The 25,153-nt window shown below is 43.8% G+C and overlaps 1 protein-coding gene across 2 annotated transcripts in view; it reads right to left on the bottom strand.

Moving 5' to 3' along the window:
- The window catches only part of TBCK (TBC1 domain containing kinase), a 242,687-nt gene that overhangs the window by 112,282 nt on the left and 105,252 nt on the right, over positions 1–25,153 (bottom strand). For both annotated transcript variants that reach the window (XM_038755254.1, XM_038755253.1), the window contains 3 exons: positions 24,489–24,539; positions 22,166–22,249; positions 7,600–7,685 (listed from right to left, as the gene is read on the bottom strand). In XM_038755254.1, coding sequence (XP_038611182.1) covers positions 7,600–7,685; positions 22,166–22,249; positions 24,489–24,539 — 221 coding nt within the window. The remainder of the gene's footprint in view (positions 1–7,599; positions 7,686–22,165; positions 22,250–24,488; positions 24,540–25,153) is intronic.

Raw genomic sequence — 25,153 nt, forward strand, 5'->3', positions numbered from 1 at the left:
CTGGCCACGCTACGAATGGAACAGGTAGGCCTCTGCTTGACTCTCCCTCCTGTAGCCGAGACTGGTGGAGGACTGGAAGCTCTCCAATCAATCAATCAATCAATCGTATTTATTGAGTGCTTACTGTGTGCAGAGCACTGCACTAAGCGCTTGGGAAGTACAAGTTGGCAACATCTAGAGACGGTCCCTACCCGACAACAGGCTCACAGTCTAGAAGGGGGAGATAGACAACAAAACAAAATATATTAACAAAATAAAATAAATAGAATAATAATACGTACAAGTAAAATAAATAGAGTAATAAACCTGTACCAACATATATACAAGTGCTGTGGGGAAGGGAAGGAGGTAAAACGGGGATATATACACACAAAAGCCTCAGTCTCATGATTGAATGTACAAACATATATACAGGGGCTGTGGGCACAGACAGGTTGCACTCACAGGTACATTCACATAGGTTTGCATGAACAGACAGGCTTGCACGCACAGACAGGTTGCATGTACAGATATGTGCACGCACAGACAGGCTGCACGCACATACAGGTGTACGCACAGACAGGTTGCACTCACAGATGCACGGACAGATGACAGGTGTTTGCATGTACAGACGGGTTGCACGAGCAGACAGGTTGCACGCACAGATGACAGGTGTTTGCATGTCCAGGCGGGTTGCACGAGCAGACAGGTTGCACGCACAGATGATAGGTTTGCATGTACAGACAGGTTGCACACACAGATCATAGGTGTTTGCATGTCCAGGCGGGTTGCACGAGCAGACAGATTGCACGCACAGATGATAGGTTTGCATGTACAGACAGGTTGCACACACAGATCATAGGTGTTTGCATGTCCAGATGGGTTGCACGAGCAGACAAGCTGCACGCACAGATGATAGGTTTGCATGTCCAGCCGGGTTGCATGAGCAGCGAGGTTGCACGCACAGATATAGGTTTGCACTTAACAGGTTTGCAGGAGCAGACGGGATCCAAGGTGTGATCACACTGAGAGGGGACTCACGGTCTCACTCTCCATTTTACAGACGAGGTAGCTGAGACCCAGAGAAGTTAAATGACTTGCCCTAGGTCACACAGCAGATAAGCGGTAGCGCCGGGATTAGAACCCATGACCTTCACTTGGGTGTGAGGCTTCTTATTAGTGTTACAGTGTGCTTCCCGGATAGCATGCCAATAAATCCCAAAGAAAAACTGCAGATGTAGCAGTCCCCATGACCTCTGTCAACATCTACATTTATCATCATCATCATCATCAATCGCATTAATTGAGCGCTTACTATGTGCAGAGCACTGTACTAAGCGCTTGGGAAGTACAAATTGGCAACATATAGAGACAGTCCCTACCCAACAGTGGGCTCACAGTCTAAAAGGGGGAGACAGAGAACAAAACCAGACATACTAACAAAATAAAATAAATAGAATAGATATGCACAAGCAAAATAAATAAATAAATAAATAGAGTAATAAATATGTACAAACATATATACATATATGTTATATGTATACATATATACATTTACTGGTCACCAACAAGGTGCAGACAGAGAGAAGCAGCCCGGGCCTCAGAGTGACAAGGTCATGGGTTCTAATCCCGACTCTACCGCTTGTCTGCTGGGTGACCTTGCGCAAATCACTTCATTTCTCTGGGCCTCAACTACCTCATCTATTAAATGGGGATTAAGACTGTGAGCCCCATGTGGGACAGGGCCTGTGTCCAACCGGATTACCTTGTATCTACAACGGCGCTTAGAACAGTGCTTGACACATAATAAACCCTTAGTACCATTATTATTATTATTCCACATAAAGTGCTTGAGTACTAATATAAGGATGGCATTTATTATGCACTTACTATGTGCAAAGCACTGTTCTAAGCGCTGGGGAGGTTACAAGGTGATCAGGTTGTCCCATGGGGGGCTCATGGTCTTAATCCCTATTTTACAGATAAGGTAACTGAGGCACAGAGAATAATGATAATAATAATAATAATGATGGTATTTGTTAAGCACTTACTATGTGCAAAGCACTGTTCTAAGCACTGGGGAGGTTACAAGGTGATCAGGTTGTCCCATGGGGGGCTCATGGTCTTAATCCCCATTTTACAGATAAGGTAACTGAGGCACAGAGAATAATAATAATAATAATAATGTTGGTATTTGTTAAGCGCTTACTATGTGCAAAGCACTGTTCTAAGTGCTGGGGAGGTTACAAGGTGATCAGGTTGTCCCACGGGGGGCTAACGGTCTTAATCCCCATTTTACAGATAAGGTAACTGAGGCACAGAGAATAATAATAATAATAATGTTGGTATTTGTTAAGCGCTTACTATGTGCAAAGCACTGTTCTAAGCACTGGGGAGGTCACAAGGTGATCAGGTTGCCCCACATGGGGCTCACAGTCTTACTCCCCATTTTACAGATGAGGTAACAGGCACAGAGAAGTGAAGTGAGTTGCCCAAAGTCACACAGCTGACAATTGGCGGAGCTGGGATTTGAACCCATGACCTCTGACTCCAAAGTCCGGGCTCCTTCCACTGAGCCACGCTGCTTCTCTATTTACTACAGTAAATACTCAGTACTAGGACATTTTGGAGACACTTTATCCATCTGTAAAAGCGCGTAAAGTGCTACCTGTCTTTAAGCTCAAAGATATGTGGAATGGTGGGGGATAAATGAGATTAACGCTGGGAATCACTTCAGCTCTTCAGAAGAAAAGCACTATAGGAACTAAGATATCTTCAAGTATTATTTTGATTGAAAGATCCCAAATTAGGCCAACCTTCCCCACACTTTCACATTAAAACGACAAAATCTGCAACTCTCTTTGCTTATGGTTTCCTTCTCCTGGAATTAACTACGTAAAGCTTCCTCTCAGACAATTCATCGTGATACTAGAGAACTAAAAATAGTTTCAGCAACCCAACCAGGATGGAGTGACTGAAAAACATATTTTGATGCGCAGTCTGATAAGCTTTCAAACAGAGGATACTAATGGAGAAGAGGGGACCCAAACCACTGCATTATAAGGGCGAAAAATGAGAGGGAGGTTGTCAGGAGAGGAAAAGAATCAGCCGACTGAGGATGAAAAATCCGCCTCAGGTTCCTTGGAGGCTTCAGGTAGAAGAGTTTCATTTTATTCATCATCCTTTGCATGCAGTGAAATCTACTGGCATTGGCGGGGGGCTCAAAATAGTTAAGGGTGATATTAAATAATGGATGGCAAGTCAGCTCATATCTTTTAGTGCCTCTCTGACATCTCTCTCCACATGCCATAATTTGCCGATTCATTCCAGAGTACCGTTTCCCGAAGAATGGGCTGGCTTACTTTTGAGTTCTCTATTTTTAAGGCCTTACACGGATGCACAAACACACACGATGAAAGACCCCATTGGCAGGTTTCACAAACCCACCCTCTCCGTCTCAACGTAGATGCAAATCTCACAACCGCCAAGCACCCCGTCCGCTCCGGAGCTACTGGAGTTTCGACACTGTTGGGTATTCTGAGACCTCTATAACCCGAAACAAATCGAAAGGAGCAGAAACACGATCTTTCCCGCAGTGGGAGCCCGCCTTTTAATAAGGAGAGATTATTCAGGGCTTACTTTGATCGGATTTAGTACTTAGGCACCGGACTCTCAGTTGGAATCTTATTACTAAAAGGGCCTTCCCATCAACCTGATGAATCCTGCCTAGGTGGTCTTGCTAAAGATTAAAGATGCTAGAGCCCTACTGATACTAATTTTAAGGGCGATGTGATGATTTTTAATAATAAAAAAACTTCCTTATAAATCCAATTTTAAAAGAAAAAAACACTAAGACTTGTGTTCAACCCCCATTTCACTGGACTGTCAACAGAATATTTAAATTGCACACTGACGTAGATCATCAAATCTGATTAACTCAAGGACAGAGTGTTCTTTTAAGACAGCCCACTTCTCCATCACTTAGATATTTTTTTAAACAGAGGTTTTTTTAAACCAACAATTGAAGTGAGGTCATTGCCGTATTTTTAGGCCAAGGAATGGGGAAAAAAACATAAAGGGCCTTTCAGAACGGCTTCTAAAATCCATTTCAACAGAGAAGGCCAAGGATTCTTTTTAGAAAAAAGATCTCCTTCAATTGTTCCATCTACCTTGTCTCTTGAAAAAAAGAAAGCAATGGAAGATTTAATGAAATATGAACATTCTCCAAATACAAAGTTTTCTCCAAATTTGGGAAAAATAAAATGTGGCCTTTCGTGGAATAAGACATTTGTTTTTCTCCTTTAAAGTCTTTCAGCTTTTCCTTCTTAGGTGGTGGGGAAGGGTGGGATGAAGCAATAGGGCCGGGGGAGGTTGGAGGTAGCGTAGAGATATTGTCTTCTTGATGCCTTAATAAATTATTGTGGTGTTTGTTAAGCATTTACTATGTGCCGTACACTGCACTAAACACTGGGATAGATACGAGATAATCAAGGCGCACATGGAGCACACAATCTAAGTAGGAGGGAGAACAGGTACTGAATCCCCAATGTGCAGATGAGGGAACTGAGGCCGGAGAGGTTAAATGACTTGTCCAAGGTCACCCAGCAGATAAGTGGAGGAGCCAGCAGTAGAACCCAGGTCCTCTGACGCCCAGGCCTGTGCTTTTTCCACAAGGCTGGGTTCCTTCCCCTTGTCCGCTGAGGGGACTATTGGTGGAAAGAAGACAGCAAAGAGGTAAGAAAAGGTTAGGGTTGGAGAGAGAGATGGACGATAATATTCGGTTTTTTCAACTCAGCATTGCCCTTACTCTGCCTATCCCTGGATGGGGAAGATGACTGAGATGCTTTCAGCCTTGTGATTTAGTGATAATAATCTGAGCGAGACAGCAGTAGGATGAATTTTCCTATTTCTACTACAGTTACTAGGTATTGTGTTACCATTCGTACGGGTGGCAGTGGCTTGACTTACCCTTTATTTGGCATTTCTTCAGAAAGGGATTTCTTAACTTTCAAATCTACAAGCTGACAATTTAAAATACGGTCATTCTGTCACACAAGGCACCCGTTTAGTCATTTCTTTTTTCCAGTTTCCATTGAAGATGGGGGGGACAGGCCTCCTTTTGCTTCGTACATTTAAGTTTTCACATTTCTTCCCTCCTTTCTGCTGGACTAGAGCGGAGAGAACTTTCTTTTCCCAAGTAATTAGCAATAATTGTGCATCTCTGCCTAAAGCAAAGTCATCTGACTAACCGCAGCCAGGAGCATGGGTTCAGATCTATCTCTAGGGAAAGAACGAAGAACTCTTATGTTATAATTATCATTTTACATTCTACGGTGTCTTTCCTTAGAGACGCTGAGCTCGAGTTCAAAGGGTAAAATAAAAAAAAAATCACAAGCACAAGTCAAAGCAAAAGGGTTTTTACACAACCCCATTGAGGAAGCTTGAAGGACAGCTTGAATAATAATAATAATAATAATTTTGGTATTTGTTAAGTGCTTACTATGTGGCAAAGCACAGTTCTAAGCGCTGGGGAGGCTACAAGGTGATCAGGTTGTCCCATGTGGGGCTCACAATCTTAATCCCCATTTTGCAGATGAGGTAACTGAGGCACAGAGAAGTTAAGTGACTTGCCCAAAGTCACACAGCCGACAAGCGGTGGAGCGGGAATTCGAACCCCTGACCTCTGGCTCCCAAGCCCGTGCTCTTTCTACTGAGCCACGCTGAATGTGAACATGAGGCAACTCTTTCAGACGGGAAACAGCGTGGCCTTCTGGAATGAAACAGGTCCTGGGAGTCGGAGGACCTGGGTTCTAGTCCATCAGCCCCGCTGCGTGACCTTGAGCAAGTCACTTAACTTCTCCGCGTTTCAGTTTCCTCAGCTTAAAAAGGGGAATCGATACCTGTTCTCGCTCCTTAAAATGTGAGTCCCACGTGGGACAGGGACTATGTCTCATCTAGAGTAGCAGCGTGGCTCAGTGGAAAAGAGCCCGGGCTTTGGAGTCAGAGATCAAGGGTTCCAATCCTGGCTCCGCCAACTGTCAGCTGTGTGACTTTGGGCAAGTCACTTCACTTCTCTGTGCCTCAGTTCCCTCATCTGGAAAATGGGGATTAAGACTGTGAGCCGCCCCCGTGGGACAACCGGAGCAGCTTGTAACCTCCCCAGTGCTTAGAACAGTGCTGTGCACATAGTAAGCACTTAATAAATGCCATCATTATTATTATTATTATTACCCCAGCGCTCAGAACAGCGCTTGATGCATATTAAGTGCTTGACCAATACTTTAATAATAACCCGGAGGAGTGAGTCCACCTATTTTGAAGTAGAAAAGGGTTTGCAAAGTTTGTAGGTAAACAATTGGATCAGACCCAATTTAGGAGCGAGGCTTCAGGGTCCGGAAGGATCCATCAGCTATAGCATCTGTTAATGGCACCCCTTAGAGCTGTTTCACGGAAGCGATCGAGGACCCCCGCCCTTCCTCCTTCCCTTCCCCACAGCACTTGTATATATTTGTATAGATATATTACTCTATTTATTTTACTTGTACGTATTTACTATTCTATTTATTTTGCTAATGATGTGCATATAGCTATAATTCTATTTGTTCTGATGATTTTGACGCCTGTCTACATGTTTTGTTTTGTTGTCCGTCTCCCCCTTCTAGACCGTGTGCCCGTTGTTGGGTAGGGACCATCTTTATGTGTTGCCGACTTGTACTTCCCAAGCGCTTAGTACAGTGCTCTGCACACAGTAAGCGCTCAACAAATATGATTAAAGGAATGAATAAATGAACTAGGTAAGTGCCAATCCCAGCAGCAAACGCTCAGTCTCACGGGAGCCCAGAGAGGTCCTGCTGTACTTACGACACCTTCCACGACCCGCGTTGGACCCGAGAAGCAGTGTGGTTTAATGGCTAGAGCCCAGGCTTGGGAGTCAAAAGGACCTGGGTTCTAACGCCGGCTCTACCACGTGTCTGCTGTTGGACCCTGGGCAAGTCACTTAACTTTTCTGAGCCTCAGTTACTTCATTGTAAAATGGGGATACAAGTGTGAGCCCGACACGAGACAGGGACTGTGTCCGGCCTCACTAACTTGTAGCTACCCCAGCACTTGGAACACTGCTCGGTGCAAGTAAGCGCTTAGCAAGGACCATAATTAATTATTATTAACTGTCCCAAGAACTTCGTGAGGTCCCCGAAAACAGGAACAAGTCCGGTTTGGGCTTCTCCTGGGGACACTTGTTGCAAAAGGAGGGTTTATGAGGCTGCTTTGAGCCCCCGAGAGATGTGGGGATGTCAGAGGTTTGCTAAGCTCCCACAGGGCCTGGACACTTTAATAACCTGAGTTATACCACCACATGCAAAGCTTCAACTGGCTTCTTGGAAAGGTTTTCACAACATTAGACATGCCAATGAAAACACACATCAGTTTACTTTCATGTCTACGTTTGTACTTAATGAGATGAAAAAAACGACAACCTTCTCATTCGAACTCCTTGCCGGAAGACTAACTCATATGAATCTGATCCTTCTTCACCGCCAAGTCCAACTCACTGGTATTTCAGTCCCCAAGTTAGCATTTGCCAAAAACCAAAACCAGAACCAAAAAAAGCCCAACACTTACATCTGGAATGAAGCCAATCTCATTGAGATGATTACTCAGCTCCGGATCATGGAATGCGATCATCTGAGAGAACACCGTCAGATATTCTGGAATGACAGGGATGTTATGTCACTAAGAAAGGCGATCCTCTAGACTGTAAACTCACTGTGGACAGGTGAATGTGTCTACCAGCTCTGTATGTTGCCAACTTGTACTTCCCAAGCGCTTAGTACAGTGCTCTGCACAGAGTAAGCGCTCAATAAATACGATTGATTGATTGTATCCTCCCACGCGTTTGATACTGTGCTCTGCATGCACTAAATGCTCAACAAATACTGCTTATTGATTGATTGAGACTAGGGAAAACCATCTCCTCCAAGTGCTGCATTCAAACTAAATCCAATGCTAAATCGAATGAATTCCAGTCAAAAGAAGCTTTAATCTTTAATTTCTTAAACACATTCTTAACAAACACCATAATAATAATAACCCGGAGGCGTGAGAACACCTATTTTTGAAGTAGAAAAGGGTTGAAAAGTTCGTCGTTAACAACTGTACAACTGGCTTGTTTCTTGAAAACGTGGATGTATTGTGGAGTGTGTTTTCACATAGGCTTATCTGCTAAAGTGACGGATCTGTTCCAGAACGAGGCCCTCATTGTAATGGCCGAGCACTTCAGCTAAATCCAGGAAAATGCTCCTCGCCCTGCCTGCTCCGGGTGGCTTTTCTGTCCCTTCACCCGACAACTCTCTGCTCTTTCCACTCCACAACCCTCCCCACACTTTGTCTCCCAGTCTCCTCACCTTCTGTCCATCCTACCCACCGTGAATTTCGTATTTTTTTGTGCTTTTTTAAACTTAGTTCAAGCCGTTCCCAGTGTTTCTTCCCCTTCCTCTGCAACCAACTGAGCATATCAAAACATATGACTTGAATTTTTACCTCAGCGGTTACCACTGCCTTATCCTCTTCTCCTCCTTTCCCTCATCACACCCTCGCTTCCCCACCTTGGCCAAAGCGACAAAGGCCCTCTACCAAAAACCAATTCCATTCCCCTTATCATCATCATCAATCGTATTTATTGAGCGCTTACTATGTGCAGAGCATGTACTAAGCGCTTGGGAAGTACAAATTGGCAACATATAGAGACAGTCCCTACCCAACAGTGGGCTCACAGTCTAAAAGGGGGAGACAGAGAACAAAACCAAACATACTAACAAAATAAAATAAATAGAATCCCCTCGCTATATTCTGGCCGAGGTAGAGAGGCAGAGCTGCAAATTGGGATGGGAGAGGGGTGGGATGGCGTGGAGGGAGCTGGATATGATAAAAATTAAAGTTAAAAATCGAGAAGTTGGGCCGTTTATGGGGGCTCCTACAGTGGTGGGTGGGGAGGAACAAAGGCAAACGGCCAAAGTTAAAAAAAAAGAAACCCACAAATGCCAGGATGGGGTGGGCAGGACACGTGTGTTTTCTCTCTCTCTCTCACACACACACACATAAACACACACAAACATGCCCACCCACCCACCCAAGGACATGAAGAAAAAGTGAGTGAACTTTGGAGTGTGGGAGTGGGGGAAACAGGAAAGTCACCAGGAACAAAATGGGGAAATCATATAATAATAATAATGGCATTTATTAAGCACTCACTATGTGCAAAGCCCTGTTCTAAGAGCTGGGGAGGTTACAGGGTGATCAGGTTGTCCCAAAGGGGGCTCACAGTCTTCATCCCCATTTTACAGATGAGGTCACTGAGGCACAGAGAAGTTGAGTGACTTGCCCAAAGTAACACAGTTCATTCATTCAATCATATTTATTGAGCGCTTACTGTGTGCAGAGCACTGTGCTAAGCGCTTGGGAAGTACAAGTTGGCAACATATAGAGACGGTCCCTACCCAACAGTGGGCTCACAGTCTAGAAACAGTTGGCAGAGCTAGGATTTGAACCCATGACCTCTGACTCCCAAGCCTGGGCTCTTTCCACCGAGCCGTGCTGCTTCTCAATAATAATGGTATTTTCAAGCGCTTACCATGTGCCAAGCACTGTTCTAAGCGCTGCGGTAGATACAAGATTATCAGGCTGTCCCAAGTGGGGCTCACAGTCTTAATCCCCATTTTACAGATGAGACAACTGAGGCATGGAGAAGTGAAGTGACTTGCCCAAAGTCACACAGCTGACAAGTGGCGATGCCGGAATTAGAACCCATGACCTCTGACTCCAAAGCCCGTGCTCTTTCCACTAAGCTACACTGCTTCTTCGGTACTTGGAATAATAATAATAATAATATTTATGGTATTAAGTGCTTACTACGAGGCAAGCATTCATTCATTCAATCGTATTTATTGAGCGCTTACTGTGTGCAGAGCACTGTACTAAGTGCTTGGGAAGTACAAATTGGCAACATATAGAGACGGTCCCTACCCAACAGTGGGCTCACACTGTTCTAAGCGCTGGGGTAGATACAAGGTGATCAGATTGTCCCATGTGGGGCTCACATTACAGTACAGGGCTCTGAACACAGTTAAGTGTTCAATAAATTGACTGATTCTAAAACTCTCTGATCGATCATGTGGTTTTCCAAGATCGCTAGTCATTAGAGAGCCAAAGGAAGCCTCAAGTATAATCTGAACCTCGACCAGATCTTCCCAAATGACTGAAGCACTAATAATAATAATATAATATAATAATGGCATTTGTTAAGCACTTACTATGCGCAAAGCACTGTTCTAAGCGCTGGGGAGGATACAAGGTGATCAGGTTGTCTCACGTGGGGCTCACAGTCTTAATCTCCATTTTACAGATGAGGGAACTGAGGCACAGAAAAGTGAAGTGACTTGCCCAAAGTCACACAGCTGACAATTGGCAGAGCCGAAATTCGAACCCATGACCTCTGACAACTCCCAAGCCCATACTCTTTCCACTGAGCCACGCTGTTTCACTAATGATACGTTCTGCATAGACACCACATTACCCAGTGAAATTAGGTATCGCTATTGATACCTAATATAATATTAATACAATTAATTAATATATCATATTATATCGTAAAATAATTAATATAGAGGAGCAGCGTGGCATAGTGGCAACATCATCATCATCATCATCATCAATCGTATTTATTGAGCGCTTACTATGTGCAGAGCACTGCACTAAGCGCTTGGGAAGTACAAATTGGCAACATATAGAGACAGTCCCTACCCAACAGTGGGCTCACAGTCTAAAAGGGGGGAGACAGAGAACAAAACCAAACATACTAACAAAATAAAATAAATAGAATAGATATGTACAAATAAAATAAATAAATAAATAGAGTAATTAATATGTACAAACATATATACATATATACAGCATGGGCTTGGGAGTCACAGGTCACGGGTTCTAATCCCGGCTCCACCACTTGTCTGCTGTGTGACGTTGGGCAAGTCACGACTTCTCTGGGCCTCAGTTACCTCATCTGGAAAATGGGGATTGAGACTTTGAGCCCCACGTGGGACAACCTGATCACCCTGTATTTACCCTAGTGCTTAGACCGGCGCTTGGCACATAGTAAGCGCTTACCAAATACCATAATCATTATTATTGTTATTATTATTGGCACGGGGAGCCGGTATTAGATCCAAGGCACATATGACCCTACTCGTGTTTCCTGTCAGCTTTTGTGGCCACTTCACTTCACTGCGGCGGAGAGGGAGGCGGGTGGCATTCGTTAAGCGCTTACTATGTACCGGGCACCGTACTGAGCTCCGCGGTGGATAGAGAAGCAGCATGGTTCAGTGGAAGGAGCACGGGCTTGGGAGTCAGAGGTCATGAGTTCTAATCCTGGCTCTGCCAGGATTGTCAGCTGTGTGACTTTGGACAAGTCACTTAACTTCTCCGGGCCTCAGCTCCCTCCCCTGTAAAATAGGAATTAAGACCGTGGGCAAGTCACTTAACTTCTCTATGCCTCAGTTCCCTCATCTGTAAAGTGGGAATTAATCAATCAATCGTATTTATTGAGCGCTTACTGTGTGCAGAGCACTGTACTAAGCGCTTGAAGACTGTGAACCCCACACGGGACAACCTGATCACCTCGTAACCTCCCCACAGCTTAGAACAGTGTTTGGCACATAGTAAGAGCTTAATAAATGCCATTATTATTATTATTATTACTACAAGCAAATCGGGTTGGACACAGTCCCCATCCCATGTGGGGCTCACCGTCTCAAGCCCCATTTTGCAGATGAGGGAACTGAGGCCCAGAGAAGTGAAGTGACTTGCCCAAGGTCACGCAGCCAACAAGTGGCAGAGCCGGGATTAGAACCCAGGTCCTTGTGACTGTCAGGCTCGTGCTCTAACCACTATATTACGCTGCTTTCTACTACAGGTGGAGGGAGGTGGGAGCGGCTGAGTGAGAGTTTTTTCAACCCAGCTTCCATTAGGCTCCATACGGGTTTCCTTTCTCCCGAGACCCTGGACGAAGGACGGAAATTGGGCTTCGGTGTTCAAGAAGCCTCAGAGTGCAGGCAGGGCAAGAGCAGGAAGGGATGGGGAGGGAAATGACTTTCCTGTGGAGTTTGACCGTAGTGTTGGCTGCAGTTTACAGAGTTTGGGGTTCCTCAGCACTTAGTGCATGAAGAGTTTAGGATTTTCCATAGTGTGGTATCACTTCAGCACTTAGTGCATGAAGAGTTTAAGATTTTACGTAGTGTGGTATCACTGAAACAAGGGTCAGCCTTTTTGTGCGCACCGTGTGTGCACCCATGTACATTAACATGTATATATCTCACACCGGCCTTTTCAGCCACACATGTACTAATACTGCTTCACTATCAGCTTCAAAGCTCTCCATCCCCTTGCCACGTCCTGCCTCAACCTCTCTTCTCTCCTTCTACAGTCCAGCCCGCACACTCTGCTCCTCTGATGCTAACCTTCTCACTGGGCCTCATTCTCGCCTGTCCGGCTGTCGACCCCTGGCCCACGTCCTACCTCTGGCCTGGAATGCCCTCCCTCCTCAAATCCGCAAACAATCTCACTTTCCCCCCTTCAAAGTCCTACTGAAGGCTCACCTCCTTCAAGAGGCCTTCCCAGACTGAGCCCCCCTTTTCCTCAGCTCCCCTTCCCCTCTCCATCACCCCGATTCCCTCCCCTCTGCTCTACCCCCTTCCCCACCCCACAGCACTTGTGTATATGTACATATCTATAACTCTATATTCAAACCTGTTTCACTTGTTCTGATCTGTACATGGATATCTCTAATTCTATTTATATTGATGCTATTGATGCACTTGTTTTTGATGTCTGTCTCCCCCCTGCTCGACTGTGAGCTTGTTGTGGGCAGGGATTGTCTCTCTTTGTTTCTGAATTGTACTTTCCAAGCGCTTAGGACAGTGCTCTGCACACAGTAAGTGCTCAAAAAATATGTCTGAGTGAATGAATAGTAGGTGAACTTCACCATCAGTGGTGCTTTCTTCAAACTCAAAGCACAACAATATAGTGGTCATTTGGATGCAGGGATATACCTGTGTACATACACATATCCAAATATACAAGACAGAATATAGAAGACAGAATGTATTTCCTCCATTTCTTGCTATTAGTATCAGAGCATTTACCGAGTCTCTACTGTGTGCAGAGCATTATACTAGGTTCTTGGGAAACATAAAGTCATTGACGATAAGGTCTTTGCCTTTGAGGAACCCATAATATCAAAGGGAAGGTGAGCAGACAAAAGCTGTCTTACATACCACAGAAAAGAATGTGAGCAAGAATATAAATAAAAAATAACCCAGAATCAGCATGGCCTAGTGGAAAGACCACAGGCCTGGAAATCACAGGATCTGGGTTCTAATGTCAGCTCCACCACGTATCTGCGGGGTGACCTTGGGTAAGTCCCTTAACTTCTCTAGGCCTCAGTTCCCTCGTCTGCAAAATGGGGTTTCAATACCTGTTCTCCCTGGTACTTAGACTGCGATCCCCATGTGGGACTTGATTAGCTTGGATCTATCCCATGCTTAGTACAGTGCTTGGCACAAAGTAAGCACTTAAATACCACAATTATTAAATGCAGGGGGACACAACAATATTTTATACATGTATACAGACACATGTATGAAAGTGTTGAAGTGGCTGCGAGAATGTCTGCTTTCTTCTAATGCTTCCTTTCAAACTTACAAAGCAACGCATTCCTATCGATTTCAGACATGGTGGCTTAAAATGAAGACACAGAGCACACCAGAAGGCCACAGAGATCTGCTAAGTTGAACTTTCCTCTTGCCTCTCCCAATCAGCAAGGGTGCATTTGCAGCTGACACAGTGTATTAAAGAGTCAGAGGCATGTAAAATCTGTGATCACATCTATTTGGCTGGAAGCTGATGAAAGCAGAATTATTAACAACTTCCCCAAAGCAAGAGACTCATGCTTGTGAAAATTCTGCACAGAAATGCTCCAGTTTGTTAAATATCATCCTTATTTGAATAGACAGACTAATAAAATATAATTACCGCATGGGATTATATGTTTAATTACGCGTTTACTGAAGGCACACAGTCCATCATGAAAACATATCATTTAGGTTCAGCTAAACACTGTTGGCTGGAATTATAGGATATGTATTATTACTCTGAATGATTTGATATTCTCTATCCAGAAACCTCTGATTGGTCTTACATCTTACTTCATATATGGAAATGTGGCTGATAAATATGATATGAGCTTTGGCCATTTAAGACTGACTTTGAAATGAAGTATTTTGTGAAAGCTTCTCTCAGTCAGGGTGATAAAACTGCAGTGATGTAATCAGACATGATATATCCTGTCCATGTTCCTCCATTTCAGAAGGTTATTAAAGGAGCCTCTGTTTTCATTGAAACACAATAAATGCACTACTAATAAAATATACGTACTACAAATGGCCCTTCATTTTAATCTTGAGTAAAATGGCAGTACCGAAGGAACAGCTTATAAAAACAAAAACCTCACTGGCCTGGCCAGAATCACTATAATGGAATGGAATGTTATATTGCAAAATATAACAATAAATGGACACATTCCCTGCCCACAATGAGCTTACGGTCTAGAGTAGTTTTAAAGACTAGGGCCAAATTGCCTACGAATGAATTCACATTCAATAATTGCTTCCATTCAGAACTGCTGACTGGAAAGTTTTAAGGATCTAACAGAGACTATTCATTCAATCGTATTTATTGAGCGCTTACTGTGTGCAGAGCAAGACTAGTGCTGAATACTTTTGGGAAACATTCAAAATAGTATCCACACATCAAAACTAGCACTAAAGTACCCATGATACGAGAGGAGGAATTTGTCCTTGACTTCAGAAGTGCTTAGGACACAGTAAGTGCTCAAAATACCACTGATTGACTGATTAAATAAATATTTTAAGCCACTCATACTTTTTTCCATAATCACATCTTGTGAAAGGAAGTTTCATATCTTACCATCTTTCTTTCAATTTGCTGCTCTTAGCAGCCTTTAGTGCCTAAGGGCAAAGGTATTAAAAAATAGGAGGAAGCAGAAACTGCTTATGCCAATATTCGATATCCTTTAAAAAAAACAAACAACCAGAAAAACCAACAACCCCAGATAACACCGTTCCAAGCTTCAATCCTTCCAAGAATAAGAATGTTTTCCCTCCATTCCAAGCAGTTCTTTGCTGCCCTCCTTGGCACCTTTGTTTCAACTCTGTTCAGGTTATCCAACAACGATTCCAAATGAGGGTTGTCCCTGGCACCATCATAGCTCTGAGCGGTTGGATGCAGAAAAACAATCTGTTTGTTTTCATACAGAATTGCCTACGACAGATGGGCAACGGAGGATTTGGCAGAGTCCCAGATGGATTTCTCTCTTATTGTTTTCCTTCTAATGTCTTTCATCTTCCACTGTTGCAGTCACAGTGGAGGATGAAATAGAGACAGAATGTGAGGTGCTGAAAGCAGCGCATTTCCTGCATACCCCCAACAAAGAGGTTAGGTGAAAGTTTCTTTACTGCTGATGTTTCCCATGAAAATGCCAACAACGCTTCAAGATAAACACAGACATGCACACACGCATACACGTATACACACCACCCCCACCCCTGTCCACCAAGGTGGTGATGTCATTAAAGATATTAGAACTATTCTGGTCTTTTATTTATTCATTCATTCATATTTATGGAGAGCTTACCGTGTGCAAAGCACCACACTAAGCACTTGGGAGGGTAAAATATAACAATAAACGGGACACATTCCCTGCCCACAATGAGCTTATGGTCTAGAGTAGTTTTAAAGACTAGGGCCAAATTAACTGCCTACGAATGAACTTACGTTCAATAATCGCTTCCATTCAGAACTGCTGACTGGAAAGTTTTGGCCTCTTGGCCCTCATTTTGGGAGCACTTCCATCATCCCTGACCTAAGAAGGGAAGGAATGAAGGGTCAGAAAGACTAAATCAGGGCGTAGCTGGGTCTGCTAATGTGGAGCGAAATGCAGACTTATTTTGTCCGCAGCCTCAGAGTGCATCCTCAACACAACTGATGATCTTAAAAATGAATGTTGTTGGACTCAGCGGGGACTGTTTTGTGCTCCCCACAGAGTAAGTGATCAATAAATAGCACTGATTGATCGATGTCTGGCTGAAAGTCAACTATAACAGAAGGATGTGGGAATACCAACTTTTTTATTTTGAGCATTGGGGGCAGGGCTATGAGGAGGCATGGTCTTCAGGGAGTGAGGGAGGAAAAGAGGGATGAGGGAGGGAAATTGAGGGTGAGAGAAAAAAAGAAGGAGGATGCAAAAGAGTGGGAAAATGGAGGCAACGAGAGTAAATAAGAATGAGGGAGATAATGCTTGGTGAGGAAAGAAATGGGAGCGAGGAAAAGAAGAGGACTAAAGAGGGGGAGAAGAGGAGGAAATGGGTGGGGAGGAAGGGGAAAGGAAAGGAGGAATGGCAGATGAGGTAAAAGGAGTCATGAGTCTGTGCCTCACTTCTACTGAACTCTTCTAAGTGCTTATAGATAGTTGTTCTTTGTATTTGAAGAAGACACCACTGATGGGGAAATTCATCTAAGAATGTGTTGTGGCTGAAAAGGCCAAGGCGGGAACTACGATTATGGCCCCTGAGTGCACTCAAAAAAGCCTGGTACTTGTATTTTCATGCTTATAGTTTCCTTTCACCAGCTTGTCTCTTGTTCTTTAGAAAGCAGTGTGGCCTAATGGAAACAGCACAGGGCTTGGAGTCAGAGGATCTGGGTTCTAATCCCATCTCTGCCACCTGTCTAGTGTATATGACCTTGGCCAAGCCACTAAACTTCTCTGCACCTCTGCTACCTCACCCATAAAATGGGGATTAAGACTGCGAGCCCCACATGGGACAGGGACTGCGTCCAAACTGATTAACTTGTATCTATTCTCGGGCTTAGTACAGTCCCTGGCACAAAGTGTCAAACAGATAACATTAAAAAAAATATTTTTCTCCGAGAGATCCAGTCTATTCTGGATACTCCAATACACCAAGCTATTCTGTCCTCATGAATTGAATTGCAGATTTCAGTTGGGATCTGACGTTGGTTGAGGCTTTGTTTTATCTGGTCCTTAAAGGATTTCTTCTGCCCTACTTGCTTTTAAGTTCCCAATTTCAGCTCGCCATAGGACAGTTGTTGGGGTATCCCACTGTCGCTCATTCTCCTCCCAAGTTCCACCCAGAGTAACTGTGTTAAGGTGAGCAGAGCTTCGATGCTAGGGGACTAATTGAAGTTCCAGAGCTTCATTGATGGCAATCTTGTCACCATTTGAAACTCAATCTGACCTGTAAGGGATGTTGATGGAATGGGAAGCAGCGTTGCCTAGTGGAAAGGGCACGGGCTTGGGATCAGAGGACATGGGTTCTAATCCCGGCTCTGCCACACGTCTGCTGTGTGACCCTGGGCAAGTCGATTAACTTCTCTGCTCCTCAGTTACCTCATTTGTAAAACGGGGATTAATAACGTGAACCTCGGGAGGGACGGGGACTGTGTCCAACCCTATTATCTTGTATCCACCCCCAAAGCTTAGAACAGTGCTTAGCACACAAGTGCTTACCAAATACCACAATTATTAGTATTATTATTACTATGCCGGATGCCCATCCGGGCCTTCTAGCCACAGAGAAAACTGGACATCATCCCAGCTCTGCAGACCTGTATCTCCCAAAAGATGTCTCGGCCTTCTTATAATAATAATAATAATAATAGCATTTATTAAGCGCTTACTGTGTGCAAAGCACTGTTCTAAGCACTGGGGAAGTTACAAGGTGATCAGATTGTCCCCCGGGGGACTCAGTCTTCTTGATTTGGCTTTCTACTTCTTTGTCTATCAGTGAGTCATTAGTCGGTGGGCTTCTAGGTACCCAAAGAACTGACTCAGTGCTCCGCATATAGTAAGTGTCCTGGGAATGAAATCATTTACCCTTCCTCTGCCACACTGTCTCCTCCTTCTCCGCTTCCACGACCTCCACTTAACAGGAGAGGTGGTGTGGTTGAAATAGCAGTGGTCTGGAAGCCGGTAAGACCCAGGTTTAAGTCTGAGCTCTGCCAACACCTTGCTGAGTGACCTTGGGCAAGTCACTTGACTTCTCTGTACCTCAGAGTCCTCATCTTCAAAATGGGAGTAATTATACTAGCTCTTTTACATATCCGCACAGGGTTGTTGTGAGGGGAAAAAATGAGCTAAGTGATGTGAGAGCACTTTGGGAATAAAAGTGCTGGGCAAAAACCAGGGTATTATTATTGACTCTTCCTCTAGGAGCCACAAAATTCTCTTGCTCCAAATATAACAAGGAGCAAACTCTGGAGCTGCCTAAACTGGAAATCTTTGTGCTCCACTCCAGCCCGCTATCACCACACTTCCACAGCCATGGGCATCCTTAGACTGTAAGCCCGTTGTCGGCAGGGACCGTCTGTATTGCTGTAGTGTACTTTCCAAGCGCTCTGCACACAGTAAACACTCAATAAATACAAATGAATGAATGAACCGGTAGCAGCTGTTAGCCTTTTTAATAACAGCACCACAGTGCTGCCTCAAATTTAACTTGAGGCGCTCTATCAATCAAGTCACAACTTCTCTGCCTCAGTTACCTCATCTGTAAAATGGGGATCAAGTCTGTGAGCCCAAAGTGGGACAGGGACTGTGTCCAACCCGATTTGCTTGTATTCCCCCACCAGTGCCAAGTACGGTGCTTGGCATACAGGAAGCCCCTAGCAGATATCACAATTGCTAATCAATCAATCGATCCATCAATCGTATTTATTGAGCGCTTACTGTGTGCAGAGCACTGTACTAAGCGCTTGGGAAGTACAAGTTGGCAACATAGAGAGACAGTCCCTACCCAACAGTGGGCTCACAGTCTAAAAGGGGGAGACAGAGAACAAAACCAAACATACTAACAAGATAAAATAAATAGAATAGATATGTACAAGTAAAATAGAGTAATAAATATGTACAAACATATATACATATATACACTAATAATAATAATAATAATAATTGTGGTAGTTGTTATACACATGCTCTGTGCTAAGCACTATTCTAGATACAAGGTAATCAGGTTGGACACAGTCCCTGTCCCCCATGGGGCTCCCAGTCTTGATCCCCACTTTACAGATGAGGTAACTGAGGCCCAGAGAAGAGAAGTGACTTGCTCAAGGTCACACAGCAGACACCTGGCAGAGCCGGGATTAGAAGCCGCGTCCCCTGACTCCCTCCCCTGTGCTCTTTCCAGTAGGCCACGCTGCCTCTCAATCAATCAATCCATGAGTGGTATTTATCGAGCGCTTACTATGTGCAGAGCACTGTATTAAGCGCTTGGGAGAGTACGATACAGCAGAATTAGCCGACACACTCCCTTTCCACAGCCAACTTAAATCCTTTTTTAGCTGGCACCTTCCCAGCAACTGCCCATCTTATAGTTTACTTGACCATCCATACTGCCCTACAGTTGTCAAGGCAACTGAGCATCACCCTCCTTGTGACAGCCATTTCGCTCATCTGTTGGGTAATATTCAATTCCACTGCTGTCATCCAAGAAATCAGCCACTGAATTCAAATGGGTGTCCATCGCAAACTTAACGAGCTTCCTTCAGTTCCATAATTCAATACGCTTGTAACAGGACAAGACTACACTCGACACTGAATTGGCCCCTATGCCAGATCACTTAACACGAATTTGAGGTTGATACTGAATCATTCATTACTCAAACACTCGGAATACTGAATTCGTTTAAGATGATACATGACATAATTCAGCAGGGTAATATGTCCAACATTTTCAACACAAATCCTGCCTTTGATTCTGAACTGTCAAGAGGGCCTGGGAAAGCACTCTTCGAATACTTAGGCATAACCGCACCAAAATTCAATTTAAAAATGTGGAAAATCAATCTTTCTACAAATCAAACTAGGATTTTACTTACTTTTCTCACTCAAAAAAACCCCCAACCATTTCATTCATTCATTCATTCAGTCGTATTTGAGCGCTTACTGTGTGCAGAGCCCTGTACTAAGCGCTTGGGAAGTACAATTTGGCAACATATAGAGACGGTCCCTACCCAACAGTGGGCTCACAGTCTAGAAGGGGGAGACAGGGAACAAAACATATTAACAGAATAAAATAGACAGAATAAATATGTAGAAGTAAAATACATAGAGTAATAAGTACGAACAAACATATATACATACATACAGGTGATGTTTTTACACGTTTTTACAGCTCAAGAATTAAATACCTCAGGACTGTTCACATTCCATTCTACCCATTTCTTTCCTAGTACATGTTTTCATTACTTGGACAGAATACAGTCAGGAAATTAGGGGGAATTCTTTCTGATCAATCAATCAATCATATTTATTGAGCGCTTACTGTGTGCAGAGCACTGTACTAAGCGCTTGGGAAGTACAAGTCGGCAACACATAGAGACAGTCCCTACCCAACAGTGGGCTCACAGTCTAGAAGCGGGAGACAGAGAACAAAACCAAACATACTAACAAAATAAAATAAACAGAATAGATATGTACATGTAAGATAAATAGAGTAATAAATATGTACAAACATATATACAGGTGCTGTGGGGAAGGGAAGGAGGTAAGATGGGGGGATGGAGAGGGAGACGAGGGGGAGAGGAAGGAAGGGGCTCAGTCTGGGAAGGCCTCCTGGAGGAGGTGAGCTCTCAGTAGGGCCTTGATAACCTGAATAACCTGATAACCTGATAACCTGAATCTGGATGGATGGCGATGTAATGTTAATAGAAACAGCTGTGCCCATGGCCCGGGTCAAAGCGTAAGTTTTCTTTAACACAGGGTTCATCAGACATTCACTTACGATGGTATTTGTTAAACGCTTACTACAGGTCAAGGTAGTAAGTCAGATCAGACACAGTCCCTGTCTCACATGGGGCTCACAGTCTCAGTAGGAGGGACAGCAGGCATCGAATCTCCATTTTATAGATCATCATCATCATCAATCGTATTTATTGAGCGCTTACTATGTGCAGAGCACTGTACTAAGCGCTTGGGAAGTACAAATTGGCAACATATAGAGACAGTCCCTACTCAACAGTGGGCTCACAGTCTAAAAGGGGGAGACAGAGAACAAAACCAAACATACTAACAAAATAAAATAAGTAGGATAGACAAGTAAAATAAATAAATAGAGTAATAAATATGTACAAACATATATACATATATACAGGTGCTGTGGGGAAGGGAAGGAGGTAAGATGAGGGGATGGAGAGGGGGACGAGGGGGAGAGGAAGGAAGGGGCTCAGTCTGGGAAGGCCTCCTGGAGGAGGTGAGCTCTCAGCAGGGCCTTGAAGGGAGGAAGAGAGCTAGCTTGGCGGATGGGCAGATCAGGAAACTGAGGCACAGCAGGGAGGTGGCAGGTTAAAGCCGAGATTAGAACCCAGTCCTCTGACTCCAAGGCTCACGCTTTTTCCATTAGTCCAAGTTGCTTATGCACTGAATAGACATTTTAAGAATATTTTAAGTCCTTTCCTTCCTCTTTCCTCCACCCCCCTTGTTTGCCTCTCACCCCATCTGCCTAAGCGTGGCTCAGTGGAAAGAACACGGGCCTGGGAGCCCGAGGTCATGGGTTCTAATCCCGCCTCCTCCACTTGTCAGCTGTGTGACTTTGGGCAAGTCACTTAACTTCTCTGTGCCTCAATTACCTCACCTGTAAAATGGGGATTAAGACTGTGAACCCCACGTGGGGCAACCTGATTACCTTGTATCCATCCCCCCTCCAGTTTAGAACAGTGCTTGGCACATAGTAAGCGCTTAACAAATGCCATCATCATCATTATTATTTATCTTCTTGTGGCATTCCTGACTCTTTTTAGGTGTTTCTTTTTCCTCCAAGAGGCCTTCCCTGACTAGGCCCTCTTATCTTTTGTTTTCCACTCCCTTCTGCGTCGCCCTGATTTGCTCCCTTTATTCATCCCCCTCTCCCAGCCCCACAGCACTTATGTACGTATCCATAATCCGATCAAAACATAACACTACACTAAGAACAACTCAGCCTCCTTCAAACAGGTGGAGGAACTTAACTGTTAATAAAGGAGAAGGAAAAGACAATTAGCTTACCTTGGATGACGTGTGAGTTGTCTTTCAGAAAGAAGTTATACAAATATTTGGGGATAAAAGCTGACATGCAAGCATAAGCCAGAGCTAAGAGACAATTGGAAAAAGGAATAGAAAATTAGATTAAAAACTGTTTGGAACCTGGAAAGATAAACTACAACCGATCCTTTCCCTTAAGGGCCCGATTACCAAGATCATCAGAAAAGAATCACCGTTATAGATGCTATTATAATTAAGACTAGATTGTCTGGTGAGGAAACTGCCTTCATCTACAAATGATTAGCAATGAACGATGAAAACAGTGTAACAATCAGTCTATACTGATAAAATTCCGTGCTACATTTCACCTTTAAGAGCATTATTCAGAGATGCCATTTCTACGGTCAAATTCCTGCTTATTCTCCTAGAGTACCTCACGTTACAAGGTGGAAATAGATTATTCAACAAAGGCCAAGTGTGAAATACTTGCAGGAGCATACAGATGCAGAAAAATCTCTGCGCCTATATGTTTTACTTTGGACGGAAAGGATTTGTCTCCCAAAGATACACAAATGCTAATCAACCATCGATGGTATTTAGTGAGCGCTTACTGTGTGCAGAACACTATGTTGAGCGCTTGGGAGAGTATAATACAACAGAGTCGGTAGACACATCCTCTGCCCGCAAGAAGTGTACATGAAAGAGGAAAAATGAGTGATTTAACTAAAATGGGATGCTGGATGGAACTGCAGCATCTCACGAACGGCAATAGCTCACTTTGGCTATGGACCCTTGAAAAAGACAGGCCTAAGCAAATAGTAAGATTGCAAAATTCATGATGACTGGCTGGATTAAACCAATGAATCCATCACCCCAGTGACCTGCCTTTAACAATGGCACCAAACGATGACTCCTTGATAAAGGCAGCGTAATAGCTGGGAATTTATCGCCTGATAGCCTTAACTTACCCCTCTGACAACCCAATTTGAATTACTGGAATAACAAATTAATTCATCCAAACCCTTTTGAGATTACAGCCGCCTTTTGCCTACTCAATTTGCTGTAGTAACAATAATTATGACGCAAGGAAGCCCATGCGTTTTTGTTTTATTGTACTTATTTAGCGCTGTCAACACACAGTACGATTTTTGCAAGTCTGCCTAAGCACCCCTCTTTTCATAGAGACATACTTCTTTTACTACTACTACTACTACTAATGTTGGTATTTGTTAAGCACTTACTATGTGCCAAGCACTGTTCTAAGCACTGGGATAGATACAAGGAAATGAGGCTGTCCCAAGTGGGGCTCACAGTCTTAATCCCCATTTTACAGCTGAGGTAACTGAGGCACAGAGAAGTGAAGTGACTTGCCCAAAGTCCCATAGCTGACAAGTGGCAGAGCAGGGATTAGACCCCACGGCCATTGACTCTCAAGCCCGGACTCTGGAGAAGCAGCATGGCTCAGTGGGAACGAGCCCGGGCTTTGGAGTCAGAGGTCATGGGTTCGAATCCCAGCTCCGCCATATGTCTGCTGTGTGACCTTAGGCAAGTCACTTCACTTCTCTGAGCCTCAGTTCCCTCATCTGTAAAATGGGGATTGACTGTGAGCCGCACGTGGGACAACCTGATCACTTTGTATCCCCCCCAGCGCTTAGAACAGTGCTTTGCACATAGTAAGCGCTTAACAAATGCCATTATTATTATTATTATTTTAAGAGTGTCAGCTCTATGTGGGACCGAGACTGTGTCCAACCTGATTAACCTGTATCCACCCCAGTGCTTAGAACAGTGCTTGGCACATATTAAGTGTCTAACAAGTACCATCATTTTTACTATTATTCTTTTCCAAGTTGATGCTGCTTCCAGTGACACTGAATCCAAAGTCAGGGAGAATGTCTAGCACGTTTCCACTTTGTTCATGAAAACACAGTAGTGTTTCTTTGCTACCACCAGGACATTTGGGGTAAGCATTCACTCATTCGATCGTATTTATTGAGTGCTTACTGTGTGCAGAGCACTGTACTAAGCGCTTAGCACTTCCTCAGTCACCAATGATGGTGTGGAGGTAGGTATAATCTACCACCAGCCAGGAAAAAGTTCGAGTTGCTTTTGTAGTAGTGAAGATGGTTAGATCTGTACCATTCACACACTCTCACAAAGCAGCACAGAAATGAACTCACTCTAATTTCTGATATCTTATTCATCATAACCGACCATCTTACTCCACAAAATGTCTTTTATTACCCCAGACGACAGAGGCTCCGGACGGAATCAAGCCCAGCTAAGACACGGTGGACAGTAGTACAAGCGATCTGATGGACACTACTCCCTAGTGTAAGATGCTTACCCTCGTTGTTGAAATTTAAGTAGAGGAATGGAGCGCAAAGGGAATCAAGGCCTAAGAGGGGGAAAAAAAGGAACAAAAATAAGTACAGAGAGTTTTAGATACTGCTGTCACTCTGCTTCTCAAACTTCATTGAAAGAGATTTGAGTTTGAAAGGCCAGTTGCACAGAAATGAATTAAAACATGAAGAACGGTCCTAAATTCACTGTTAGAAAGCACTTGATATGGAAAGAATGAAATGCAGGATACAAGATGAATTTCTACTCTTTAATAACCAGGTTAGGAGCAACTATAAATTATTTTTAAAAACATTACCTGAGCACAAATTAGTTTATCCATCACCAGACATATTTAATCATTGGGGAGGGCTTAGTTTTGTGGCATACTAAATCCCAAGCATCACTCAACATTTTAGAAATATCTGTAGTGGGAAGTCACCTTCCAGAATATTTTCCCTGAAAATCTCAGCAGAAAGAGCTTTACAATTCCTCAAAAAATCAACCACATTTCCAATTTTACAACTTTACCTTGCTCACGGCACTCAAGGGACTGCTGATGAAAAATTTATCCCGCTGGCACAAAAACGTTTTTGCAAGAAACTAATAAGAAACAAATTGAAATTCCGGGACCATTCTGTTAAAAAGTCAGGTTTTCGTCTCGGATTCATT

This window comes from Tachyglossus aculeatus, chromosome 12 (assembly GCF_015852505.1).
Source record: "Tachyglossus aculeatus isolate mTacAcu1 chromosome 12, mTacAcu1.pri, whole genome shotgun sequence".
In the NCBI taxonomy this organism is placed as follows: Eukaryota; Metazoa; Chordata; class Mammalia; order Monotremata; family Tachyglossidae; genus Tachyglossus; species Tachyglossus aculeatus.